Source organism: Notothenia rossii (genome assembly GCF_949606895.1).
Source record: "Notothenia rossii genome assembly, chromosome: 7".
Classification (NCBI taxonomy): domain Eukaryota; kingdom Metazoa; phylum Chordata; class Actinopteri; order Perciformes; family Nototheniidae; genus Notothenia; species Notothenia rossii.
In genome coordinates, this window is record NC_136905.1 from 33,382,404 (window position 1) to 33,409,474 (window position 27,071).

At 40.1% G+C, this 27,071-nt stretch overlaps 2 protein-coding genes across 2 annotated transcripts in view; both read right to left on the reverse strand.

Moving 5' to 3' along the window:
• The window catches only part of dyrk1b (dual-specificity tyrosine-(Y)-phosphorylation regulated kinase 1B), a 44,426-nt gene extending 27,164 nt beyond the window's left edge, over positions 1-17,262 (reverse strand). Inside the window, exon 1 of the mRNA XM_079641093.1 lies at positions 16,555-17,262. The gene's annotated coding sequence lies outside the window, so the exon portion shown is untranslated. The remainder of the gene's footprint in view (positions 1-16,554) is intronic.
• A 498-nt stretch (positions 17,263-17,760) lies between these two features.
• Positions 17,761-26,931, reverse strand: fbl (fibrillarin). Its single transcript, XM_079641095.1, has 9 exons — positions 26,773-26,931; positions 25,523-25,669; positions 25,231-25,365; positions 24,889-24,983; positions 23,116-23,286; positions 22,378-22,510; positions 22,049-22,161; positions 21,623-21,768; positions 17,761-18,822 (listed from the first exon to the last, which is right to left on the reverse strand). Exons 1-9 carry the CDS (start codon positions 26,780-26,782, stop codon positions 18,798-18,800), a joined length of 975 nt encoding a protein of 324 aa, XP_079497221.1. The 5' UTR covers positions 26,783-26,931; the 3' UTR covers positions 17,761-18,797.
• Positions 26,932-27,071: the final 140 nt, after the last annotated feature.

Here is a 27,071-nt window from a genome sequence, read left to right on the forward strand (position 1 = left end):
TGATGCTTGTTGCTAGGTAAACATGATGCAGAGGAAAGATAGAGGAGGAGAATTACCATGCTGCTACTGCAGGGTGCTTTCAGCAAAGAGTGGAGGAGGGAGGGAGCACTTCACACTAGGAGATACCCTTCTCACTTGGCGGTGCCAGAGAGACAAAAACAAAATGAAGCAGGAATGACACAGGCAAAGAGGAATAAAATAGAAGACTTGGTTAAAGCCTGTTGGAATGCTCCAGCCAATGGTAGTTCTTGACAAACAAATGCCATTTAGAAGAAGAGAGACAGTAGGGTAATGTGCAACCAATTTGCCATTAATTTCCCCAAATAATGGTTATTGATAATATGATTTATTGAAACACTTAATTTAAATTAAATAAAGGCTTGAATTATGCTGTGTCTAAACTATAACTGAGTCAACACAGTTCAAACAAAATTACCTAATAATGTAAATAAATACATATTAACAACTTAGCAAAATCATATAGTTTAAACAACCAAATGCAAACGACATCAAGTCTCTAGACATGTATTTCAGTTAGTCAGCAGCATCAGCACTAAACACAGTGCATTGTATGGATGACCCTCCTTTGTAACTGTGTTTTCAAATTCCCTGTTCATGAGCTGATGTTTTGATTATTGTTCAGATAAGATATTATTCAGGATTTCAGAGACAGGCTACTATCAGACCAAAACATATTTCAATATGCTGTCTCAACTGTAGGTTACAGTTTCTTAACCTTAACTGCCCATGACCTCAATTTCAGGATCCTAATTCTCATGGGCTCAAAAGTAAGACATCATTTTTTATCCCATTTAATTAATAATGTTTATTAAAATTATATACAGTATATATATATATGTAGTATTTTAACACACACACTTGTTTAGATTAAAATGCCAATTCGTGTTGATAGCAGCAATCATGATTGTTGGATTACCAAAAGACAATGGCCTGAGGGACTGGGGCAGCTTACTAAACATCCTTATGTGTATACAGCGTGTAGTTATAAAGTCTTAGTCTCAAGGCGATGTGATCACACACACACACACACACACACACACACACACACACACACACACACACACACACACACACACACACACACACACACACACACACACACACACACACACACACACACACACACACACACACACACACACACACACACACACACACACACACACACACACACACACACACACACACACACACACACACACACACACACACACACACACACACACACACACACACACACACACACACACACACACACACACCCTCCCGTTGAACATCCTTAGTGATAAGTGAGAATAAGAAGATGGTGACTCCAAAAGGATTAGTGGACAGTAGCGAAGAAAAAATAAAATCTTAATTTTGACAAATACATATCAGATTTTGTTTATCACTGTGCATTGGAAAATGTAATTATGGGTAAGTACATTTACTCAAGTACCATTTACTGTAGTTCATCCTTTTAAACCCTAAAGGTGCCAGTTTAATTCAACTGAACACACTCTCCCCATGTCCCAATCGTGGGGGCTGCAATTGACAAATTAACATTTTCTGCGAAACCAACACCCATAAGACCACACCCTTTAAAATGTATTATTTTCAAAGAAAGTCAGACTATAACCCTGACACATTACAGTTAGCAAGTGTTTGCAGATCACATTTCTAGATCCTGTAATAAGCATATCAAATATGATGCAGAGTTGTTTAGTACATTAAACTATTACAAGTATTTAAAATACTTGAAAAAAAAGCAACAACAAAAAGCTGCATGATGTGTAGGGCTGCCCTCAACTAAAAATGTAACTATTCGCGACATATAAAATGATCAAGTATGGTAATGGTTCTTAATGTGTGAATAAACACTACGAGCACTAAGCCCTCTTTAAGGAATGACAATTTCTATTTAAGGTACTTTTTTTCATCGACTTGGCTACAAAATGGCTACACTAAGACCTTTTTAGTAGACTAACCTTTGGTAGACTATCAGAAAGCAGCCCCAGTGATATGAATGCATTAGTAACAATAGGTCAATAATAAAATATATAACATAACGATTTTGGCAGAGGCCAGTGCTATAACTTTTAAGTGAAGTTTATTTTGTATTTCACATTTCATACATATTTTTTAGGGAGTTTTTTTCGTCTAAGGACAGAGAGTGTCTTCCTGGTGAACAGATTTGCAAATATTTCGGACACAAATAGTGTGCACGAAGTGATGAAAATACCAACCTATTTTTACTTCAGTGTAATGTCAAGACATTACCTAAGTATAACTTTGAATTTTACAGTTTTTCTGCCAATACCAAGGCTTTTTAATATCATTTAAGATTATTAAATAATGGTACTATGTTTCAGAAATAAACTAATTGTAGTTCACTTTAACCAATAATGTCTGCAGTTGTAGAACATTTATTGTGCACGAACATATTAATATAAACAACATGTACTGTATCTAGTAATTAAGTGCACAACACAAAATGTAACTATGTAATAGATGTCAACGAAAGGATATATGTTCAACAATAAGGAAAGGACATACACATAGAATCTATAGCACACGTTAATGTTACGTTTATTATCATCGAAGCATCATGTACAAAGTTAGCCAGTAAAAACATTGTTCTTGAGCCTTGACGTTCATTCTTCACGTTCGGGAACAGTATCTGTAACAAAATAATCAAAGCTAAAAGACCGACTGACAAGCCATCAACTGCATCCCACAGCCTTCATGCCGTTAATGGACTTTGTTTACATGAACAGGTGGTTTTACATGGAGGGGGGAATAATGTATTAAAGGATCTTTCTCCAGCCATCTATGACAAGTTATAAAAGATAGTGGATTCTTCTTCACTTACTCCTCACACAATCAAATTATCGAAGACTGTTGAAACCAAATCCACACCAAGAACGCAGGGTCCTGGAACATTTGGAACAACATGAGTTCCATTAATTTATCCAGGTTGCACATAAAGTGACCATATTCCAGAAACACTTTTACTGTTACACTTTCTATAAAATAATTACAGTCTGTTAAAACATTCAAAGAGAGTAGGACTGGGTATCGTTTAGAAAATGACCATATCAGTACTAGAAAAAGGACCAAATCAGTACTAGAAAATTACCATATCAGTACCATATGCTAAGAGATATACCAATACCAAAAGAGTTCATCATTTGATACTTGTTTTTTTAGCTTTTTTCAATAGCCATCATGTGAATAGAAGTATTCAGTGGCGTAAAATAACACTAACACTTCTCCTAAAGCTGCTGCTGTAGTGGGCCAATCACACGTATTGAATCAAAGCAAGCATCAAAGTGTTGATTGGCTGCCAGCAAAACCAAACCAATAGAATTGGTTTAATGCAGGTATAGTTTGACTGCACAAGCTTCAATACGACCTTTTACCGGGTTATTTTGGTAGATCGACTCTTGCGTTATCCTCCGCAAAAACAATTTGAACTGTTCCAAAGTTAAATCTAAATGTTGTGTGGGCGCCCCCCACTCCCTACTTTTGTGCAGTTTTAGCTGTTTGAGCTACACATTAGAGATGTTAAGATTCACCGATTCGCATCGGTGCACCGGCATAAACGTTCAAGATGCGAGTGCACCGGTTGAAAGAGTGCACATCGGCTACAGTTTGGGTTGAACTCGCGATGCATCGATTGCGTAGCGTCTTTGCATCGGTAAAAAACCGATTCATTCATATAAAATCCCCTTATCTTGTCAACGTTCAGCAGAGACGATCTTTGATATTTGCTTCGCCACTACGGAGAACGAGAGTCTCAGTTATCAACACACACGGAAGTTGAGGAGAAAGAGAAACACAGCGCAGCGAAAAATACCTACAAATCAAACGTTTGGCAACACTTCGGATTGTTCAAGAAAGACGGTGTAATAGTCATTTATGCTATATAGTTGACCGCAGGTCATGGAGAGTAATAAGGTATCCGTAGACCTTTGTATGAGGTATCTTTATTACTTAACAGGTCTACAGCCATGATACATAGATGCGGACTTGCATACACACAGTATCACTCCGCAGCCGCACCCCATCAGTAACGTCCTGATGGTATATGTGCGCGGCACTATTACTACAGACGGTCAACTTGAAAAATCACTCGCAAATAGTTAACGATGCCGAGCCGCTTTAAAGTACACAAGTAGTACGAGGAACTTAGCGACGCACATAAAGAGGCGACATGGGGTCTGCGGCTGAAAAGAGAAACCTGAAAGTGAGACATATGAGTTAAATCACTCAGTGAGGTGTTCTGTCAGAGAGAGGTGTTTAGCTTACAGCAGCCTGTGACGGCCAATAATAATTTAAATGTCTTCCTTACTGTAAGCAGTTATGAAATACCTGTTTGTGAAAGGTTATTTGTTTTCTTTATTGTTCAGATAGAAACCACTGCTTTCTGCTCACTGGTGAGTTAGCCTCTGAGTGTTAAGCACATCAGGCTGGCAGCTGTATGGGCATTGCTCTATGGTAGCTGTTATTTGCACATTGTTAATCATGAGCAATGCATCCTTACATTGTTTAACTGTGAGGTGTTATACAATTGTACTCTGGAGAGCTTTTAAAGGTAAAAAAATAAACGGCATGATGGGATGTGCAGTACCAAATATGTAAAGCACTTTTTTGTTAATGTATGATTTGCTGCATATAAGGAATAAAACAAAAATCCTCTGTCGTACCATATTGAAGTATCATTATTTTTGCATCGTGTTGAATCGCATCGTATCGCCCCGAATCGCATAATGTTGAATCAAATCGTATCGAACTGTATCGCAACAGGGGTGAATCGTATCGTATCGCATCGCCTGGTGTTTCAAAGGTATCGTTAATGTATCGTATCGTGGTAACGTATCGAGATGCGCATCGCATCGGCCTCAGTGATGGAGATGCACATCCCTACTACACATACATTAAAGTTCCATAAGCTGTTTTAGCTTCTTACGTATACAAAAAAAAAACTCAACCCACAAAATGTCAAGAAAGGAAATATTCTTACACCTATTCTCTTTATTTAAGAGACAAGTCAAACCGTAAAACGTTGCATTCACACTGGACAGAAACAAAATACAACTCAAAAAAAGTGTTTTGGTTAGTTCTTGTCTCTCTTACATTGACCACACAAGGTGAGCAGCTGGTTCTAGCTAAATGAAAAGTAAAAAAAATTGGACATAAACAGGGTCTCACACATACAAACAAAACATACTTGAGGAAAGAAAAACGAAGAGACATGGCAAAAAAGTAATCTTGATTTAGCAATCACATGACACTAATGGAAGATGGTGCAGTAGATCTGACATACACATTTTTGTTTGTTGGTTAGTCTATAAGAAGTCAGTTTGCAAAAGCAAAGCAGTTCGTAGTAACACGTGTACCTAATAAGAACATATGAGGAGGTTCCACCACAAAATATATACCTCCTTCAGTGAGAATGAAGTCATTCTCTGGTGTGTTGATGAGGTTTACGTGTACAAAGTCCAACTTACTAAATGTTATTGTCTTATTTCACTCACATTGTGACGCACAGTGGACAGCCAATTGTTTGCGTTACTTCTTTAACAGATCTGGCCTTGGCTGCATCACATGATCCTGTTTTCAAACTCGACCCTACACTGTGCATAACCCACCGCCTGACAGCGGAACTATTCATTTCTCTGATCTACAACACGTCAGATCCAAGCATGTCCTGTCCGTCTGTCTCTAAGTCTCTATGCGAGTGTCTGTCTCTCGTGTCTGCCTCGCGCAAACACTCAATACGCACAGAGTCATTCCTGAAAGCAGCTACGGCATACATATAGCATGTGCATCCAACTGTGTCAACACCCCTCAAAGATTGAATCCATTTGGATCACACAATGAGTCCAACATACATTTATTTTTAAAAAAAGCAGTGGCTTTTCTTTAGTCCAGCAAAAAACACATCTTCATCATCTTCCAGCTACTGAAAGTGAACCCGTTGCGCCCACATTAGCCTTATCCCTGTCTTAGGAAAAGGATTCAGTTGGGTCACAGTTTTGCTGTTACGGCCGGGGTCCATTTGAACCTATACAGCTTTGCTCAAGACCGGAATAACACATGTACACACACACACATATATAGTGCATACATACATATACAGACACTGTTGCCAGGCGAGACATAGTCAGGTTCAGTGTAAGACCCAGAAATAGAGTCCCAGTAAGGACAGGTGGAGGGTCACATGCAAACCTCTTCGCCTAAATTACCACTACACCGAAAGAGAGACGGAGAGACAGAACCCAAGAGAGACTAATAAACTAAAAACACACAAGCTGAATGTTTTTTGATCTGAAGTGACAACTACATTTATATTTATGGTTAGGATAATCTCAATCCCAGTAAATTCCAACCAACTACCTTTCCACCACTTTCAACCTGATTTCAAAGTTTGCTCATAGAGACAATTATTTCTGTATTTTCTTTCATCCTTTTGGAAAATATTGGAAAGGTCACCAAGCTTTCGGTTGCTGCCTGTTGCTGTCCCAACTCTTGGTTGCTACACCCATCTGGCATTACTTTGGTCTGTTAGAAAACAGCCCCACATTAAAAACAGGGCTGCGGGTGGGAGAGTTTAGTTAAGGTACTGGTGAGACAATGAAATACGATCCGGAAGTTGTTCTGATGCAACATCTTAAAGACCGTCCCGGAGCTATTATTTCTGCTGGAGAAGCGTGGAGCCATTTCAATGAAATATTTAACGGCCAACCTTATTGGATATCAGTTATAGATTGGACGCTGCAGCGGAGCCACTGATGTGATGCATTTCAACACGACTGCACTCTCATATCAGAGTGATGACATATAACAGATTTAACTCAAGTGCACCAATCTAAAGTTATATACTGTAACCTATTTCTTTTATGATTTACCATCTAGTTAAGTATCTATCTCCTTTCAAGGTAATGATGAACTGATTATGGATGCAACTAAATCAAAGAGAATAGAAGTTGTTCAGCAAGAAACACCTTTTACATTTGTATTTATGTTTTTTCTCATTCAGTCACGTGATGCTGATAATCCCTTGGCACTGGGTTTAATATGTTTTTTGTTTAACCTGTTAAGCCCTGAGTCTGTTTTTCAGGTTTCAGGCTCGAAAATGACATTCCCAGAAGAAATGACTATATCTTCACTTCTAAAAGGGGTAAATTAATAATCTTTTTCTCAAAGCAATGATAAACCAGTGAGTTGGATGTAGAAAAGTCAGAATCAATATAAATGTTTATATAGTTGTTTTTTGTTTTTAAAGTAAATTCAGATTGAACATAGTAAAAAAAATAATAATTATAGTTTCCGTCCAACAAAAATAAACCATTACTTATAGTGAAAACCACCCTTGAAAGATGGGATTGGAGACTAAAAGCTTTAGGAATCCAAACTATAACATATAATAAAGTACCCTGTATCAAGATTGATGCAAAACAAGTGACATTTGACCTTTTTAGAGAGTTTTAGAAAAAGAAACCCACCTCTGGGGTCATTTGGTATGTGTTCTCTGGAACCCATTTGTCGATTTTGGAGATTGACACCTCTTTTTAAACGCTAGAGCCAATAGAATCGAGGGGAAGTTCCTAAATCCATCAAAACATTACCATTGAGGATTGAGAGTGATGCACACGCAGTTTGCCCAAAACCGGAAGCTCCGTTACACTATATGAAAAATATGATTATTGCCATAAATGTCATGATGGATTATCAGTGATCATTTCAAAGTGACACAGAGACATTGGATTAACCTTCAGCAGCGTGTTTATGCGTTTGAATGCCCTTGAACACAACTTTGATCAGAAAACAGCAAAGGTAAGACATATTTGCCGTTTTGGCTACGTAAAGCTAAGTTGTGTGTTGTCTGGTTTCTCAGCTTTCATATGATATCTTGTTTGTGCAGATCCGATGAAGTATAACATATTTCTACCGTGAGTTATGTGCTAAGTGCGTTAGCACTCTTTCGCTTAGTGCTCATTCAGAGTCTCGGCGTTAGACTTGTGTTTTGTCTCGGTAAAAATGGTTAATATCGTCAGGTAGCTGAGTTTCTTCCTGTTAAGTGGGTATGACACATTCATAGTTTGGTAAATGTTAAAAAGCCCACAGACGCTGTTTCTTGCAAGATGTTGCTCCGGGCTTAACAGGTTAATATATAACAAAATAAAAATGTCCCTAAAAAAGTAAGCCTGATAAAAAATATCCAGTGTTAAAAGAACAGCAATATCATATCCTGATCCAATTAATTCACAAACACAACATCAATTAATACAGACGTTAATTTTAAAAAATGCCATTTTGCCTCTAAGCAGGACATAGAATAAAAACAATGCAGTGCTTGTTCAACAGGTAACAGACCTGTGCTGCTCTGATAACCGTTTATTAGCATTAGCACAGTGCGCATGTGTCCGGACACAAACCCCGTCAAAAGTCAGAATGTCTTATTTCTCTTAAAACACATTTAGTTTTTCCCTCTCATCCTGCATCACATATACGAGAGTATTTTAAGGTTGGGATGTAGCCATAGTGTTGCAGTCAAGTCATCAACTTTAAAAGGCTAAAAAGCAGTTGTGTCGAGAAATTAAAAAGAGAGCTAGAGAGGAGTTTCAATGTTGGCTCCTTTCTTATGTCAGCATAGTTGACCAATCCCAGCGTGAGTTGTATGTGGATGTCTGTATGGACGTCAGACATCACAAAACTGTGTGTGGGGGGGTCTGAAGCTTTTCAACTGTCAAGCATACTGGCCTTTTACACAACTGCTTATAGTGCTTACAGCAGTTAAAGTCAACGGTTACACAAACTGACCTATCAATTGCAGTATGTCAATACATCTGTTAAGGTGCAACAAAGCAGCAAAATAAAAACAAAATACCACCGCGTACAAACCACATCTATCACTGCATCTGCCAGTGTGCTTTCATAGGCCTTCATCTTACTGGGTTGACATTATAGAAGTCTTTATTGGGAGATGATCACACATTCTAAAACACAGGGGCTAAATCTTCCCCAAACGTTGTCCAACCCACTGTTTTTCCCAAATAATCTCAGGAAACTTTCATGATCATGAAAGTGATGTAAAGGGTTAGAGGTTTTGGAAGATGGCCAAATATGACATTCCAATCAGTGTTTCCGCCAGACCAGGGCTGAGAGGGCGTCCACCCCAAGAGCCGTCCCTTAGAGATACTGTCTTTTTACGTTAGTGAGCCAGATCATTTGGCTCGGCTCTCTTAAAGCGCCGGCTGTTTCGGCTCCCAAACGGCTCTTCATGTTACCACAGTTTACCACGGAGCCTCAGTATCGCCGCTGCGAGACTCCGGTGCTCGCAGCTCACGCGCGTGCTCCACTAAAACCCCCCCGCTCATCGTGTCCAAATCGCGCACGTTCCGTGTTGTCCTGTAGCAGGCACCTTCGATGTTGGGGAAACGATCTTCAATAATCCGAAAAGAATCCCACCACCAGACTCCTTTGCCCCTCCAACAGAGGGATGTCCTTGTCCTGTTTCCTTTTAGTCATTCCAAGTGATAAAAACTCTCGATCTTCTCTCGAATTATTAATATTTTTCGAGGCCCTCGGCTCGAGTTCAGGGCGTCCCGAGCTGAATAAGGCCGTCAAATGACGGCAAGACACCCCCCTGGCGTAAACGCTGATTCCAATATCTGCTTTAGTCCCACTCTTTTGTTGCCTCAGGTGTATTTTCCAGATTTGCTGTGGGCAGGTACAATTGTAGCACACACAGGGCTCTTAGTACAATCCTTCTATCATCTTCAGCGTATCCTCCATGTTTTTTTTTCATGACTAATAAACTAATACTAGTGACCATCTGCTATATCACTTCTTCCAGCTCCCTTACTGGGACCAAACCAATTTTCAACCTGTAAAGTTCTGTGATGCAAAATTTGACCAGGGGCGAAAAATGTTGGCATGTAAATCATTTTTACTTGAAGGACAGCACTCGTGCTTTTCACTTTCTTTACCGACCAAACCTGTTGTAGCTTTTTGGAGCCTGAAATCAGGTTATAATTTCAAATATAACAAAACATAAATAAAATTACACAAAACTTTGGAGGAGCAAGCCAATTTTAAGTGAGTCTGAGTTGTAGCTAGCTTCATGGCTAACTCCTTTTACTTTAATCAGCAGGTGGAGCTTGGCTTAGGTCTTGAGGAGTTATAGCATGTATTCATCGACAAATATACTGTACACACACAGCACTGATACCGACAGCTATAACGTTACTGCTGACTTCATAACTTTCCAGGCTAGCATACAGCGTCAGAAACCCTGACAGAGTATTCCAGGCAGACACAACTTATTGATGCAGTGGAGACTTACAGGGGAAGTGGCTGCATGTGTCCTCCACAATGCACGCAACATCTGGGTTGCCAAGGACAGGTGAAATGGGGACTCAGTTTCTTTCATTTGCAGAAACACTGTAGCTGGCAATAAATAAAGGATTTAGGGAGCCTAAATAAAGGATCAGTAGCCAGGTACAAATGTACAGAATGTATAATTAGCTGCCTGCTTTAATTTCAATGTAGAAGTCTTGTGTTTCTTTTGAGGTTTTTTAACCTAGTGTAGACCAAACTCTTGTGTTGCATTAACCAGCTTGTATATACCAAAATTGACTTTATAATCCTAAAGGTTAAAGGGCTGTATTTAAACGCCAAGCAAAGTTGTTGTCTTCTCAAATTGTGGCTGTTTGCCGTTCAAAGGTATATCTCCTCCATCATGTTACATTTTCCTGGGAGGACAAGAAAATTGCCTGTTTTGCTTATAGCATTTTGTATGTCATGAGTTTGAGTGTCACCACTCACATACGTATAATACACTGTTCATTTTACATTAGTTTATTTTACACATTCACATGTCTTTACAGCATACAGCATTTGTCATACTCTATTCTATCTCATATGTATATGTTTTTCTTCTACCTGACTTCTAACTAACTTGCACTAATAAGTCTATTGCACTATTTCATGTGTTTCCTTCTTTATGTGAAGTATATTGTATGTTGGATTGTTGCCTGAGACTTCCAATTTTCATTGCATACATTTTCGCTGTAGCTTCCTACAAAAAAATCCTTCAAATCTTATATTTGAATACGAGTAATATACTCAGTCAACCCCAAATGTATTTTGCAGTGGTGCACCACTGATTACCAAAGGTCAAGTCATGTGAGTCAATTATGACATTACCTGCCATAGTCATAATGAAAATATAAAACAGAACCAGGTCAGATTTGGGCCTAGCAGTAGGTGGAGGTTTGGGCCTAGCAGTAGGTGGCGGTTAGGGCCTAGCAGTAGGTAGAGGTTTGGGCCTAGAAGTAGGTGGAGGTTTGGGCCTAGCAGTAGGTGGCGGTTAGGGCCTAGCAGTAGGTGGAGCTTTGGGCCTAGCAGTAGGTGGCGGTTAGGGCCTAGCAGTAGGTGGAGGTTTGGGCCTAGCAGCAGGGGCGGACTGGGACAAAAATTCCGGCCACATGAAATGTCAAATTCTGGAAATACGCTGTTTATTATTTAAAGTTTTACATCCGATTCGCTCCTTTTTTCCTCGCTGTACACAGCTCTAGTTTGGGCATTGGCCTGTCATCAGATTTCATTTTTAGTTGCTGCTGTAGCAGAAGTTTAGTCAAATTATTTTTTATGAAATACTCCAAATCGCCACCCTCCATAATTGCACTTGCTTCAGTTGCTTGCTACTTTTTAAGGGCGGTGATGACAGTTACAGTACGAACTGAAGTTGATGTGATTTGATTGGATTGTGAGGCATGACGTGAGCCTCATCTGATTGGCCAATCCCTCGATTTTTTTTCACCAAGGGAAGCCAATTTTGGCTAGCCTCCTCTCGCAACAGAGAGTGCAATCTACTGTTTCACCATAACATCTAGAGAGGTGCTGTTTCACTCTTTGTAAAATACTCAATGAGAATGGGGGAGAGATGGGCCGGCAGAATAATTACCGAAACTAAACGAAGTGTTTTTATTTATTTATTTAAATGATAACTAAAATCCAAAAAAACAGGGGAAGCCTGGCTTCCCTTGGCCTCCAGGAGAAAACGCCACTGAGTTCAAGGGATAATTCTCACCCACCTCTTGCTCTTGCCCTGCACTTGTATGTGCCAGTTGAGATGGTTCTTCCAGCAGATCAACTCTGTCCCTCATCATGAACGCAGGAGGCTGGCTGTATATCTGAACTCGCGACCTCATCATTCTCTTCATCATCTTGCACTTGTTCTAAGCTGCTGCTGATAGTGCTTGTAGCAGCGCTGCTGCCAAAAAGCTCTGTCAATTTGCAACATTTATATACTTCACCTGCGAGTGACTTCACCTTTTTTTCTCTTGCCTTCTCGGCCCGACCTTTTTCTTTTCGTTTTCTTTTTATCCATGTTTTTTCATTCTCCCTGTCTGCCGCGGCGTCTAATCCCTTCTCTTCGTGTGGCCGTCCGTTTTTTTTTCTTCTTCGTGTGTGATTATTTGACAGATAAAAATTAAAAACCACACAACTGCATTAGCGGCCGCTGTCGCCCTCTGTCGGCCGTCAGCGCAACTTAAATGATGAAGTTAACAATTAAGATGTCAACGGCCCTTGACGACCGGCCGTTCTGTGGTTCTCCAGATTCTACAGATGGCCAGTCCGCCCCTGCCTAGCAGTAGGTGGAGGTTTGGGCCTAGCAGTAGGTGGAGGTCGCTTGCAGCTCTCCTTGGCCGGACATCGTTGTTTCCGTGGAGTCACTGTGTTCTCGCATTCTGCAAGAAGGACCAGGACCCCCTAATTCCAGCACGATATTGGTTCTTAGTGCATCAGCTGTCAGTTGCGATCCGAGTGTTTTTAACATGTCATTCAGCATTAATGCCAAGTCAAAGCATTTACTGTCATAAGGACAATTAAATTCTTAATTCTTAATTTGTCTGTCACAAATATACAAGGGGAACACAGAGTATAAATGAAAAATGCATTCGATGTATATATCTATTCTATACAACCAAAGTGTTTATTGATATATTGTTTATAGAGCACAGAATTATAAACCACAAAAAGAGCAGACATTTTGTATATAAACTAGACCCCTCCAGATGAGGCTGATGCAGATAAAATGTCAAGACAAAGATGGACTTTAAATGCAAGTTGAGGTCTCAGACAGCAGCTGCTTCATGGTGAGGCCTAACAGCTCAATCCGTACCATTTAGGGCTCTTTACTTTATTAGCCTTTTAACCCTTTCAGATTCCTGCCAGGAGCTGCAGAATCCCACCCTCCCTGACTAAACACTTTTCTGATGTTTTTTATGTATTGATTAATAATTTTTAGGATAGCACTGGGCAAAGCCAATAGTCTTAATGATTGAGGCATAACTAATTGTATTTAAAACATAAACAATTTGCCAAAAAATACATCAACATAAAAAAAGCTTATTTTAAATAATTAATTGTTTATTTTGTATCTAGCAAAAATGCCAAACATTTCATTCAGCTTTAAGAGATGTACTAAACTGATGTCAGTTTTGAACCAACTGTTGATGTCATTAGGAAATGGTGACATTTCCCTCAATTTTCAAAAAATGTTCAGATCAATGATTAGTCATAATGAATTGATCAAGACAGAAAAAAAATACAAAAGATCAATTTATTATAAAAACTCAATAGCCCATTTAATATGAACATTTATAGATGTCCAAATTGAATTGTGTGAGACAAACAGTTATCATTTTAGAAACTCTTCCAACACCAAATTTCTACTTTCGGCAGTTTTGTAATTTTGTATTATTTACAATTTGTAATATTGTAGTTTTGTTGCTAAATGTTAATATTATTAGGATTGCAAATATAAATACAAGCATATATACAAAGCAAGCCCTTACATTAATGATTCAATATTCCAGATGTATTACAGCCCCCATTGTACTCTGCACCATTGTACAACTGGCAATATCTATACAGAAGTCCTGGAGCATCATTCCAGCTCTGGAAGGATGAACCTAGATAATATTTGACCACAATTTGTTCCATTTGTCCGGAACATTGAAATGTTCCCAGAAATGTTGACAGTTGAACTGAACCACTGATGTATATTATGATATATATCAAAAAATTCACATTCATTTAAGATTGTTATCAATTTTCAAATGTGTTTAATTGTACACCCTGAAAAATGGAAACTGTTGACAACCCCTTTTGACTAAAGGGGGTGTTTTGAGGAATTGTGGTTGTTAACTTGCTTTAAATGTAATCGATTTTTATTTTTATAATAAAAAGCATATGTATGAACATGGTTGTACTGACATCCTCCACCAGCCTTGGTCAGCCACAAACCACAATTTCCAGATGAAATGTGCTGATGGTGTCATTTAGTGGTGCATTATACGACATGATCAATATCATGTAAAATGCATGTAAAGTCAGTGGACAGATGTGAACAAAAGGCAAATAAAGGCAACACTAGCTGAAGCAAAGAGTTAAAAAAGTTTCATTATGGGTAATAGTGTTAATTCCTCATCTGTAAAGAGAGAAAACAGATATGAACAGAACAATGAGAGAAAGTAGAGGGTGATGAGACAAATAAGCGACGCCTGAGTTCTTGGAAAGTTTTGTAATGAGTCTAGAAAAGGTTGAAATTGGTGTGTCGAAGCTGTGACATTCGCACAGTCGGAACACAAGTCCACTTGCTTTTCAAGGGTCAAAAGACACAGACTGTAAAACCCCTCCAGCAGTCAATTCAAGCCAACAGTTTACTTAACATTGTGTTAGTGAGATGAGGCAGTTTCTTGGAGTTAGCGTGGTCTCTAGGCATGGCCCTTACACAGGCCACTCCTAGATGGCCCTCCTCTACGGTGAAAGCTACTTTCCTACAATTTCCTCAATGTATACATGCTTACGGTTGGGGTAATCGTTAAGTTGTTGTGGCACACTGACAATACCTGGCTATAGGCAAAGGTACTTCTCCCACTTTTACCAGTACTTACTAGTGATTGAATGTGACTAAACAGCAGATCAGTGAGAACAAAGTTCATTATGAGCAGAGCTCAGTCAGCAAAACTCAATGTTTCATTGTATCATCTGGGATCGTGCAGAACAAACTATAAGAAATAATCAGGCAACATTCAGACCTATTTCGATCTCTGGTGTGCATGCTAAAAAAAAATGTATATATAGTGTATATCTTTGTATCTCAATGGAACGGCAATTGCCTGGATTACATGTCAAATCCTCATATAGAGAGGAAGCATGTCCCAACTGGTCAATGACGTTTCTGACAATAGCCTCAACCTGAGAGGTGTCATTTATCGCTTTTCAAATGTCCATTATGCCCTATGAATGGCCTTTAAGATAGACTTGGACAAATGGCCAAACAACCATGCATTTTATTGGTTTAATGCTACCAAGACATAGAAGTGGTCAGGAAGAAATATCACATTTGAGACTAGAGATAGTAACCTCAAGTTTGGCGGAGTGGGGGGCATAATTTGTGACAATCATACTTATTTTAATTGGTAACGACCACTACATCTTCTGTCGTGCATCAACAGAAAAACGACCAAGGAACCATATCGAAAGAAAGAGGGGAGATGTCGAGATGGTTCCAGGTGCGTATCTGCACTGCTCTCATCCTGGTCCTGTTGCTTCCCTAGGAGCAGCCATCTCCCGGCAACTGATGCCTGTAACCCCCTACTCCAGGGCAGGGTAGGGGCTGGGGCTGATGCAGTAGCTAAGCTAGAGGCTAGCGTTAGCAGCTATAGCAGGTGATTGCTGCAGATCTGCAGAGGACATTCGGGGGTTGCTGGCTTCCCATCCACCCCACATCAGGGTATGACCATATATTGTATACTAGAGGCCATCAATACGTCTCCAATATGTAACAATACATTCACCCCCCCCCCCCCCCCCCACATCTCTACCTTATAGTCAACCGGCATCATGCCTTTCTACTTGGTGTCGTGCATTAACTCAGAGCAGGTCGCGATACCGCTGCTACTGAAGCGCGCGCACCGCGCACCACACTCACACATACTCACACACACACACACACACACACACACACACACACACACACACACCCCTTTATGACCAACCCAAGACTTACTGAACTCGGCAGATGGTTAGCCGTTACAAACGACCGTCATGAGATGAATTAGAAGGGCAGGGGGCTGATGGCATAACGTTAGACTTGGAGGACATTGCATGTTCCCAAAACGGGGTAACGTTATAGTCCATCACCATAATGCACGGCTCAGCTACTGTAGCTAAGGCAGCCAAGCCTTAATTGTTCAACACGATCATCATTGTCCAGCACCGACGTTAACACATCTATTTCACCGAAGCCTGCCTACTGCCCCACCAGCCTCTGGAGTACCAGAGGAATGGGGACACGAGGCCGGGTGACAGGGGCGAAAAACGTATGAAGGGGTAACATAATGCTACATGAAGCTGTTACCACTATGTGACTGTCACGCCTCTAACATATAGATTCAAGACAATAATCAACTAACTCCAAATTCATAGATTAATAACAAAAAAAGAAAACGCCGACCGGCAATTCCTTACCTCAGGCAGTGTGTCGAACCAAGTTCCGCGTAGCAGCCATGTTCGGAAACCCTATCTCCCTCCGTCCGCACGAACCGAGCCCCCTCCCCCGGGTCAGTCGTACCTCTTCCACAGCAGAAATCCAAATAATGTATCGTAGAATTATCAACCGATTAAATCCCGGTGAGATTAATTCCGAGTAAAATGTGGTTATTCTCCGGAGCTCAGAGAGCGGGTTGTCGGACTGATTGCCGGCGCAGCACGGCTAGCCGTGCCTAAGGGGAGGTGGGCAGCCCGCAGCCTCCACCACGGACACCTCGAACTCAGTCTTCTTCTATCCGGCAAACTTCATTCACTCGTTCAAGATTGATTCTCAGATATACAAGATGCTACCATAAAGCGTGGGCCTGGATATACAAGCCCGTCAGCTATTTAAATCAATTTAAAGGCAAGACGCTAACATTAGCTAGCTATTAGCTAGCGTGCTAGCTGTCTAATATAATACTGCCATTGGAATTTGGAGGAAGACAGTCCGCACACTGCAGGCTGCTTGGCGGGCAACGGCCAGCCGATTGGCCGCTGGAAAATACAGGCAGACTATGAAGAACTAAATATATTTTAGCAGGCACAGCTACAGCTAGCTCTTTGCTGGCCAGCCCCTCTGTGATGTTAATATCGGTCAAAGGAGAGGGGCTGCATTGAGAGCGCACTCCCGACACAAGGCAAGTACGGCCCAGCGCGTTCCAGAGACATTTCCCACAAAATGGCTGCCAAAACAAATCTGCCGTCGAGTCACAAAACTTTACTTCCAAACGCGGCTTTACATCAGTTTAACCGTCTTAGTAGCAAAGACGAGCTACCCGAATTCCTGCCGATTCATCCATGTACAAACCGTGCAGGCAGTTAACATTGAATGGACATCCCGCAATGCTAAATTTAACCAAGACGTCTGCAGCACTGTCAGAATTTAAATTTTGAGTCCTAAATCCAGTTTACAGATACCAGTATGGACATCTGGCCGAGTGGAGACGCTGCTGAGGGACCAACAATGAACTGACAAGACGCTTTTGGAAATGTGTGCAGTAATGGTAGACGTAGGATATTTTTCATGAATGTTTGGATAAATAGTTTATATACAGTGTAAAAGTAACATTTCCCATTGTTTGTAGCTATAGGCCTACATGTAGCTATACATGGTCATTTAGTCAAAGATTACCAATCAAGAAAAACAATCATAAACATTTTATTAAAACAAAGTTGCCGTTTATGTCAAAATATATAAACTGTTCAAAGCATACATTGTTTCAAGTTACATCCTTCTGCTCCTTCCTCCAACACAAAAGCGATACTTTTATCAAATTACAAGTTTATGTGAAAAGGTCAGCATCTATATATGTCTGTACACGCAGCGTCAAGTTTACAACCTCGCCAGTCAACAGATCAGCATTAAGGGATCTTTACCCACAAAGTAACGGTATTGATCACACAACACAAAACCATTTTATTTTACCATACGTAAAATCTGACAGGTTATTATTTAACACTAAATATAGTAGCCAGTATGAGTGGGATGTGCCTACCTATACAGGATTGTACTGTCTGGAATCAGAAGCACCCTGATAAGGGCCGTTATGAGAAGAGCAAGGGACCAGCCAAAACATGTCATTAAGAAAAGGACCTTCAGTAAGAAAAGACTCCGGAGCTAAGAAAAGTGATAACATATTGAAATTAGCAACAAAAAAAAACTCACTGGAGCCAAAGTCAAACCATGCAGTAGATATGCAAACTGGCGTAACTGCACACAAGTTTTTTACAAAGCTTTAGGTTTAACAGTTTATCCTGTCTGCTTAAATACACATGGTAAGAGTAGGACATTGTTCACAGATGAATTAAGTATCCCCAACACATAGGATATTTAACACATCATCCCTATCGTCCTGGTGTAATAAGGGTGGTCCAGCTAGACATTAACATTTACATTTTATAAAACCTACAAACAACTGACATGACTTGTTCCAATAGTGCCATCAACTCAGATCACAGTCCCGGGCTAAATGGTCTCCAAGTTATATAATGTGCTCCCAACCTTATCAGTAATACAACGACTCCAACAGCTGGATGCTGGCATCAGTTAACTAAAAAAAAGAAGGGATTCCCTCTGAATCCAACCCTCATGACATGACAGGCAGATATAGGGCAAGGGACAAGTAGAAAAAGTAGATGGTGGTTGAAAATAGTCATCAGTTCCCGCCTTCCTCCAAACATCATTTCTTGTCTTTTGGTGGAGCTCTGTGGAAAGAAAGAATAGAGCATGTTAGCACAGTATATCAAGAGCAGGCCATGTACAGTATATGTACAGCTGACTGCAGCCGTTTGTTCTGAGGGGAAGGTCTGGATGTATGCGTCAACCTGTCACCATAACTCAACTCAGGGAACATCAGTAGGGAGGGGAAACAGCTAAACCGCTAAGTCAGAGCAGTACCATGAATATTTTTTCCTGCAAGTTTACTTGTTCCAAATTCACCATATTGAGAACCTAAATACTGCCCAAAGTAAGATCTTACTGACTTCAAGTTAGCCCTTGCACTATACTCTCATCCCTCAGACTTTGAGACTTGGCAGGGTAGAGCAAAGCCAGTGACCCCACTTGTGTAGCAAGATCTGGAAAAGTATATACAGGGTTCCTGGAGGTTTCGCCAACTCAAATTTAAGACTTTTTAAGACCACTTTGAATAGAATTCAAGACCTATTTCAGGGCAAGAAAGTATTTAGGAAAATTGCTAGGAAAGGAGAAATACATCCCATAATTACTTACAAAGTAAATTAATTCATGTTCAACATAAGAACAATGACTGAACATAACAGTATAACAGCACAGAACTGTGCCAAAAAGTGTGTGTGTCTCTGTGTGCGTGTTAGGGCTGTGCAATTAATCATATTTTAAATCGCAATAACGATTTTGGCCTGCCACAATTACAAAAACAACATAATTGAAAAAAACTATTATTTAGCTTTGCTAGGTTGTGACAGTGCACTACAACACATTTGATCTAATTCATTTTAGTCTCATTTATTTATCATATTTATTTATGTTTAGTAGCTTGTGGAAGTGCGCTCCAAAACATTTGTTGATCTTGTTTATTGGTATTTATTATTTTTGATATTATTCATTTAAAAATGTAAGTTATTTAATTTATTTTTGTATTGGCTTTTCAGTTGAATTATACATTCAGGGTAATCAACAGTTAAGATACTGTTCAAATTATTTAATAATCGTGATATCAATTATTGACCTAATATAATCGTGATTATGATTTTTGCCATAATCGAGCAGCCCTAGTGTGTGTGTGTGTGTGTGTGTGTGTGTGTGTGTGTGTGTGTGTGTGTGTGTGTGTGTGTGTGTGTGTGTGTGTGTGTGTGTGAGAGAGTAACAATAGCTATATTTAGAGCTCTACTGCCTTGGCTACAATCTTTCATTGTTGCCATTGTATGATTGGTGTTTAACTACTGTATTTAGCATCACCTCCGCTTTTCGGGCTGACGACGTAGACCCAAACGTCGCCGGCGGTCCCCCGGTGTTGTTGCGGGAGCTAACGCTGCACTAGCCAACGCTACATTAGCAAAACAAACGCTAATTTATTTTTGCAAAAGGTGCAGCGGGCTTCAAACACGTTCCCCTCCACTGGTTTCAACCAAGCACTAAATTCGATGTTTTCCAACCAAATACGGTTGAACTTACACTTCCCCATATTTATTTGTAAGTAGATTCGAAGAGACATGAGTTTCTGACTGCCGCTAGCTGAAGCTTGGTTGCTAGGTTACTAGCTGGGTGTTCTCCGATAAGGGGCAGGGGGAAACAAAGTTAGTGATTACTGGTTCCATGTTGATTTATTTCAATATAAATAGTTGGGGGAACTGAAAGGCTATTACCGTACTGGTTACTTTGCAGCCCGGACATTTCCCCCAAAACACATTTAGACGCTATCGCAACACAGAAGTACCTTTCAAATCCCATCATTTTTAAGACCTTTATTATTTTTTTGGTCATATTTAAGATTTTTTTATTCCTTAAATTCAGATTATCAAATTTAAGACTTTTTAAGACCCTGCGGGAACCCTGTATATAAATTAATTCTTAATTTACTTTGCAATGTGAAGCAATTAGACGTTAGCCTATCTGTATCAACAAAGCAGGTGTCAGTGTTGCAGTAGGGGAGAAACGATCAGATTTGACCCTAAACAACTTGTGAGCAAAAAAAGGATTATCATTGATTCATTTAATATCTGCAACCAAATTAAACTGTAAGCTATTAACGGTTTCCCATAGCTGGTAAAGTATGACCAGAATATTTATGATTTAAAAAAGAAATAAAACTACCAACAATACTCAAATTTACAGTGAGATAGTATTAGCAACATTCGTGCTGTGCTCAGTTTTACCAACAAATAAAGTGATTTAAATAATCTGGAGTAAGTGATGGTTTGTTAGTGTGCTTCTCTTTTCACAATTTGCTACCACACCATTAGTTACAATTAGTAAGTTTTTTTTTTAGGACATTTGTGACATGTGGTGAAAATGTTACAATTTTAAATAATCCACCAGATGGAGCTGTAGGTCACAGCATCAACTCAAACTGGGATTTAAAAAAATATTCTTCTGAGTATTGAATACCGTGTGGATTAAGTAATAACAAATAAAATAAAGATCAAGTTAATTTTGTCGATAATGATTTATAAGCTTTTTGAGATTATAGCAGCCCCAGCCGGCAGAATGACCCTGGGTTTTGCTGCATACCTCGCAGAAGCACCAGACTCAGTTGATAGCTGAAGAAAAGATGCTTTATAGTTTGGATAAAATAGTACACTTTTTCATAACTTGAAATATGAAGTTAGGCAATACGTTTCCTGATGTCCATCCCAAACTTTTCCTCAGCAAAATTATGTGAGTATCTGAAAATCTTAACACCTGTGCAACTGGATCAAATTGGATGGGAAGTTTAAAAAAACAAAAACACACAAAACATGTGTCCACACACAAGTTATCCAAGGAATTCAGGTATTGTGAGAGAGAAGTCTTATTTGGGCGTACCTGTAAATGCCGACCACCACAGCGTGGTCTCTCTCGTAGGGCTCCAGTGTGAGCTGCTCCTGTGGCTTCATGTTCTCCCCAGCCATCTTCTTTACCTCTGAGGCAAACACTGCCTCTGGAGGCGCTGTCGAATCTATACAGTTAGCCTAAAGAAATACAATTGTACATGCACTGTTAAGAAACAGATCAAATCACCTGAGTTCCTGTGGATTTCAACAGAGGTCCAAGGGAACATTTCTTAATTTACAACATCTGACAATTCATTGAGGGGACGCAAGCTGTTTGCCCCTGATAATGCTACATTGTAAACCAACTGAGAATAAAATGCAACTTTCTAATCATCTCTTGTTACACACAAGTAACATTTAATTTACATACACCATAGCTGGAGTTAGTATTTCATGCATTATGGCTGCTTAAGTGTACCTTAATAGAGATAACAAAGTGTCCTCCATTCTTCAGGAAGTTGTGAGCGTTCAAAGCAACAATTCTTGTCTGGTCAGGCTGCGCAACATCAGCAAAAATCACATCCACCATGCCTACAGAGGGAGAGAACATTACAGTCAGAATCACACATTTATGTTAAAGTGGATTCTATCCAACTCCGTGTTTGCTGTGAGCTTTATGCTTTTTCCACTGTCTGACAATAGGCAGATCTTTAAAGTTACATGAAAATTGTGAACTTTGGATAAATTGGTCATGTTAAGTTCTTGGTTGCGTTGTGTTTTCAGAACACATGGCTGTGGACTACCTACCAACAAGCATGCGGTATTTGTGTGGGTGGCGGGCATCTTCGATGATGGGAATGATGTTGGTGCGTTTCTTTGCCACGTTGAGAAGGTCACGACCTGAGCGATGGGAAAACTCAACAGCGTAGACCAGCCCCTCCTGAAACACAAGACACAGGTTACTATAAAGGAAACATTTAGAGCTGGGAAAAAAAATATATATATATATATATATATATATATATATATATATATATATCCTCAGTGAAACAACTCATTCTATTTTATGTGATGCTCAGCTTAGTCTTACATTAAGGTTTAACTCTGCCCAGTGATCTTTTCAGTTTAATTTAGAAGTCTTTCATGCAAAGATCTTGGCACAAGTCATTTTAACACTGAACCTTTGGCTAAAAAAGTGGAACAATTATTTGCTTGTGGCCAACCTTTATCTTCAGCATATCAAATGTGTTTACTAACAGTGGAAAGATAATGTCTTTCAGAGATATCAGAATTATGTTGGCTGACCAGTCTGAGCTTAAATAAAAATAAAATGTGTTTTTGTAAAAGATGATTTAAGTTCAAAAGAATGCTTGGAGAATAAATTCTTAAGGGAATTTGTGAGACCATAGAATTGTAGATGTAGCTGCCATATTTTAGCATTTATTAAAATACACCAGTCAACTTTTAATAATTTAATTAAAATCAAATTAAGATTGACAAATTCCATTTAGGAATAAACTGTCCTACTCAGTGTGTAGTACTCACAGGTCCAACAATGTCAGAAACGTGGGACACCGTGGTGCCAGAGGCAGCTCCCAGGTACATGACCTTTGAGCCGGGCTTGATGTGGATCTGGTCAACTCCTCCCAAGATGGCTGCTGCCAGCTTTGAACGGAACGGATTCCAGGCTCTGTACTCAATCTTTGTTTCTCCTTCCTAACAGACAAAGAAAGACATAAAAAGAAAAATCAGAATTTACAAAACATGTAACACTTAATTCCATAGTTGCTGCAACATTCACAAACAAAGACAAGCGTCCGATCATCAACAGAGCACCATATTTGACACAAGGGCAAACAAGAGTGTTGGTGGCATGCTAACATACGGCTCAATGAGCTGACAAAGGGTTACTTTGAATTAGGATTATTCACTTGCTACCAAGACTGTTTCACACAACCACGGGTGCATCCAAAAATAAAGATGTCATAAATGCCATTATTGATCAAACCAACATAATTTTAACAGATGTACAATGATAGACAGTTCCACTAAGTGTATACGAGGCCGTGATATAAGCCTGCTAATTAAGAATGTGAAGTTTCTGCCACCTTGGATTTCCATTCCAACTTTATTTATATAGCACATTTAAAAACAACTGAATTGACCAAAGTGCTGTACATCAATAAATATATAAAAAGCAGCATAAATACATTTAGACAGAACCAATAGGACCAAAGGGTTAGGGACCAAATGTAATTGTATATTATCGTAGATCTGAGCACAGGGCTTTTATTAGTCAATAGGTGGTATTTTACAAAAAGTAGACCTGTTGACCACAATATGCCACTTAAAGCTTCACACCTACAGGGTTAACGAACCATGACGTTTTACTCCGGCCAGAAGTAAACTACCGTAATTTTCGGACTATAAGGCGCACCTGAATATAAGCCGCAGCAGCTAAATTGAATGATGTGTACATATATAAGCCGCACTGGACTATAAGTCGCAGGTGTTTTAATGTTTAATTACCATATGTAAGGGTTCATGCACAGAGGGGATTGTCGGGAAAGAGATGGCTGTTTGAGGAAGCTCCCATTTATTAACATTTCAACAAACAAGTTGCATATTTGCATAACGTATTGAAGTGCTACCATTTAGTGCAATAGTAGCTACAGAACATGTACTGTGCTGTGTAAACTGTACTGTATCACATAGCGTTTCATACACACAAACTTTTCAACTTTCAAACTCCCAGCGCACGTACCGGCAGTGATCTACAGCAGTGGTTTTCAACCAGTGGTACAGGGACAAACTGTCTCGCTCTCGTAATGTCTGTCTGTCTTGCTCTCGTTCTGTCTCTCGTACCACTCTCGGTTCCACTTTTACGCGCTACCTGTCTCGCTCTTTTCCGGCCTCCAGCTTTTCCTGCTGGAGCCCGCCGCTTAAAGGTGGGGGGCGCGGACCGGCCATAGAGCCCATAGAGTTAAAGATGGTGGACTGTAACCTGTAAAATCCATAGATGTAGGAGGTCCCCTGGTGGCCGTTAGCTGTAAAAACCCATAGATTAGCCGCACGTTATATAAGCCGCAGGGTCGAAAAAAGGGGGAAGAGGCGCGGCTTATAGTCCAAAAATTACGGTACTGTTTTAGGACTGAAACTCGGGGTAAGACCGTAGTTACTTGATAACATCAAGACCAGCTTTGTACTACAGACTTTAGGACTGAAAGACTGACGCACAAATGTACTTTGTATTTGACGAACAGATAATGCATGCATAGTTTTCAATGCTATAAGGTCTAAACTGAGAGAGTGTCTCACCTCAATACTCATCCTCTTTTCTCCATACACTGACTCCCCAACCACCATGTTTCTGGTCACCAGGGCATCCTCCTTCCCTCTGCAGATGAACACACCTGAGTGGACACAAAACAAATCACCAGTCAGAACTTAAGGACATATTTAGTCTGTTAAACATAGGTAAATATATTCAGACGGACAGATAATAGTTCCCAGATTAACTACAAGTGGATATATGCTCTTAAAAAATAAACATTACATCTTATTTAGTAGATCTAATGAAAGCCATCTTTTTTGTTTTACGTATGAAAACTCCCAAGCAGTGGTTCTAGCACAAATATTATAAACGGTAATAATACAAACCTTCATGTCTGTGTGGCTCAACCGTGATCTTCTTTCCTGCTCCGAATCCTCCTCTGCCGCCACCCCTTCCTCTGGGGGCACCTCTGCCGCCACCCCTGCCCCGGAATCCTCCACCATCTGGGGACCTGAATCCACCTGAAAACAGAATGTTTGCAACTTAATGTGTTGCATTCAACCAAAACTAACCTAATCACGAATAGATAAATATCTTACATCCAACAATTGCTCCAAATGGCTGTTGTCATGCCACATGTGATTAACTTCAATATGTGATAATGCAGATGAGACTCACCTCTTCCTCCCCTGTCACCGAATCCTCCTCGTCCTCCCCTGTCACCAAATCCTCCTCGTCCTCTTCCTCCTCCCCGGTCACCAAAGCCTCCCCGTCCTCTTCCGCCTCCTCTGTCCCCAAATCCTCCACGCCCGCGAGGGGTGAACCCTGAAAAGCAAACACATAATGGGTGGCATTAGAAGGTTATGTGGGCTACAACACAATAGGACTGCAACAACTGTGTGTTGGGCTGCTCTCTCCTACTTGTTGCATGTGCAATTGTTACAATACAACAGAATATGATGGTAATATGCTGTAGTAGCTAACAATTGTGTATACAATCTTAACTTAATACACTACAAATTAGACGATATGAAAATGTTCTTGCTTGATGTTTTTTTTAATCGGGTCTGGTTGTTGCCAGTGGTGGCCAAAGCCCCGCCCCGTTTTGCAGAGCAGGAAATACAATGGACACTTTGCTGTGGTGAAAAAGCATGGCTGCACGTGTGACTCAAGTAAACTGGGTGAACATGCCAACATCTAGACACTGTTGATATCCGTAAAAAAAAAACGCGATTAGATAGTCTTTGTCAATTCACTGTATGAAGATTTTCAAACTTTCATCGATTATATTGGTTAAGCATTCTGGAACTCAAAATACACGCAATAAAGGGTCCAGCGTCTTCGCAGTTTTACGTTACTTTAACATAATTTGCAAAGCACATTTAGCATTGCATCCACAAAACGAAGGTGACTCTTAAAACACAGGTGAAACACGGATTTACAGTTTCCAGGAAAATACAAACGAGGTTTCGACGCGAGCGTATGTTAGTAGAAACTATCGATAACTTCCTAAAATAGTGGAACACAGTACACAAGAAAAACGTTTTCAGACAGAAACACTGCTATGTATAAATGAGGTTGCTTGCATAGAAGGACGTGTCTGGTTGTGTTCAGCTCGTGGAGCTAACACGTGTGCTGTACTTTAGTGAGTGCTGAGCTGCTACTGAACGCAATTTAGCCGTTTATTCAACCCTAATCGCACGTTTCTATATTTATATCTACAGTCACAGCGATCCTAGTCAACGGAGAAAGCGCCCATACACGTTATTTAACTTGTCTTTGCGCGGCCAACAGTTTACCATGAGGTAAACGGAGCCGCATGGCGGTGTAGGCCACGCTCACATCAATAACTTTAACGCAGCAGCTTAACCACAAATAGATGATGATCTAACTATTTAGCATTACTTTAACACGATGGCTTACTGTACCTGGACTCATGTTTTCTGGTTTAGCGTGTTATATCAATGCAGGCGACGGTCCTCTTTGCTTCCTCCTCTCTGTGTCTGTTCCTCACAGTGACTCTCTCTCTGCGTGGAACAGCAGCACGTGTGAAGTCTCCTCACTGATTCACTTCTTTTCGTGAGTCTCCACCGCAGAGCATAGGGGACACCAGCGCCACCACCTGGTCTGGGGGACTTATAGATGGGAAAAACCAGCAACTTTTTACTTTCTGTATTGTCGACAGAACCTTGTAAGAATGTGAAGGATAAAGCCAGAGCTGCTTAAA

Excerpts from the sequence above, each read along its gene's own strand:
- fbl (XM_079641095.1), bottom strand. Across the intron at positions 25,366-25,522 it reads CGGTGACAGGGGAGGAAGAG|GTGGATTCAGGTCCCCAGAT; the intron begins GTGAGTCTCATC and ends TTCTGTTTTCAG. Across the intron at positions 21,769-22,048 it reads ACTTTGTTATCTCTATTAAG|GCTAACTGTATAGATTCGAC; the intron begins GTACACTTAAGC and ends GTATTTCTTTAG.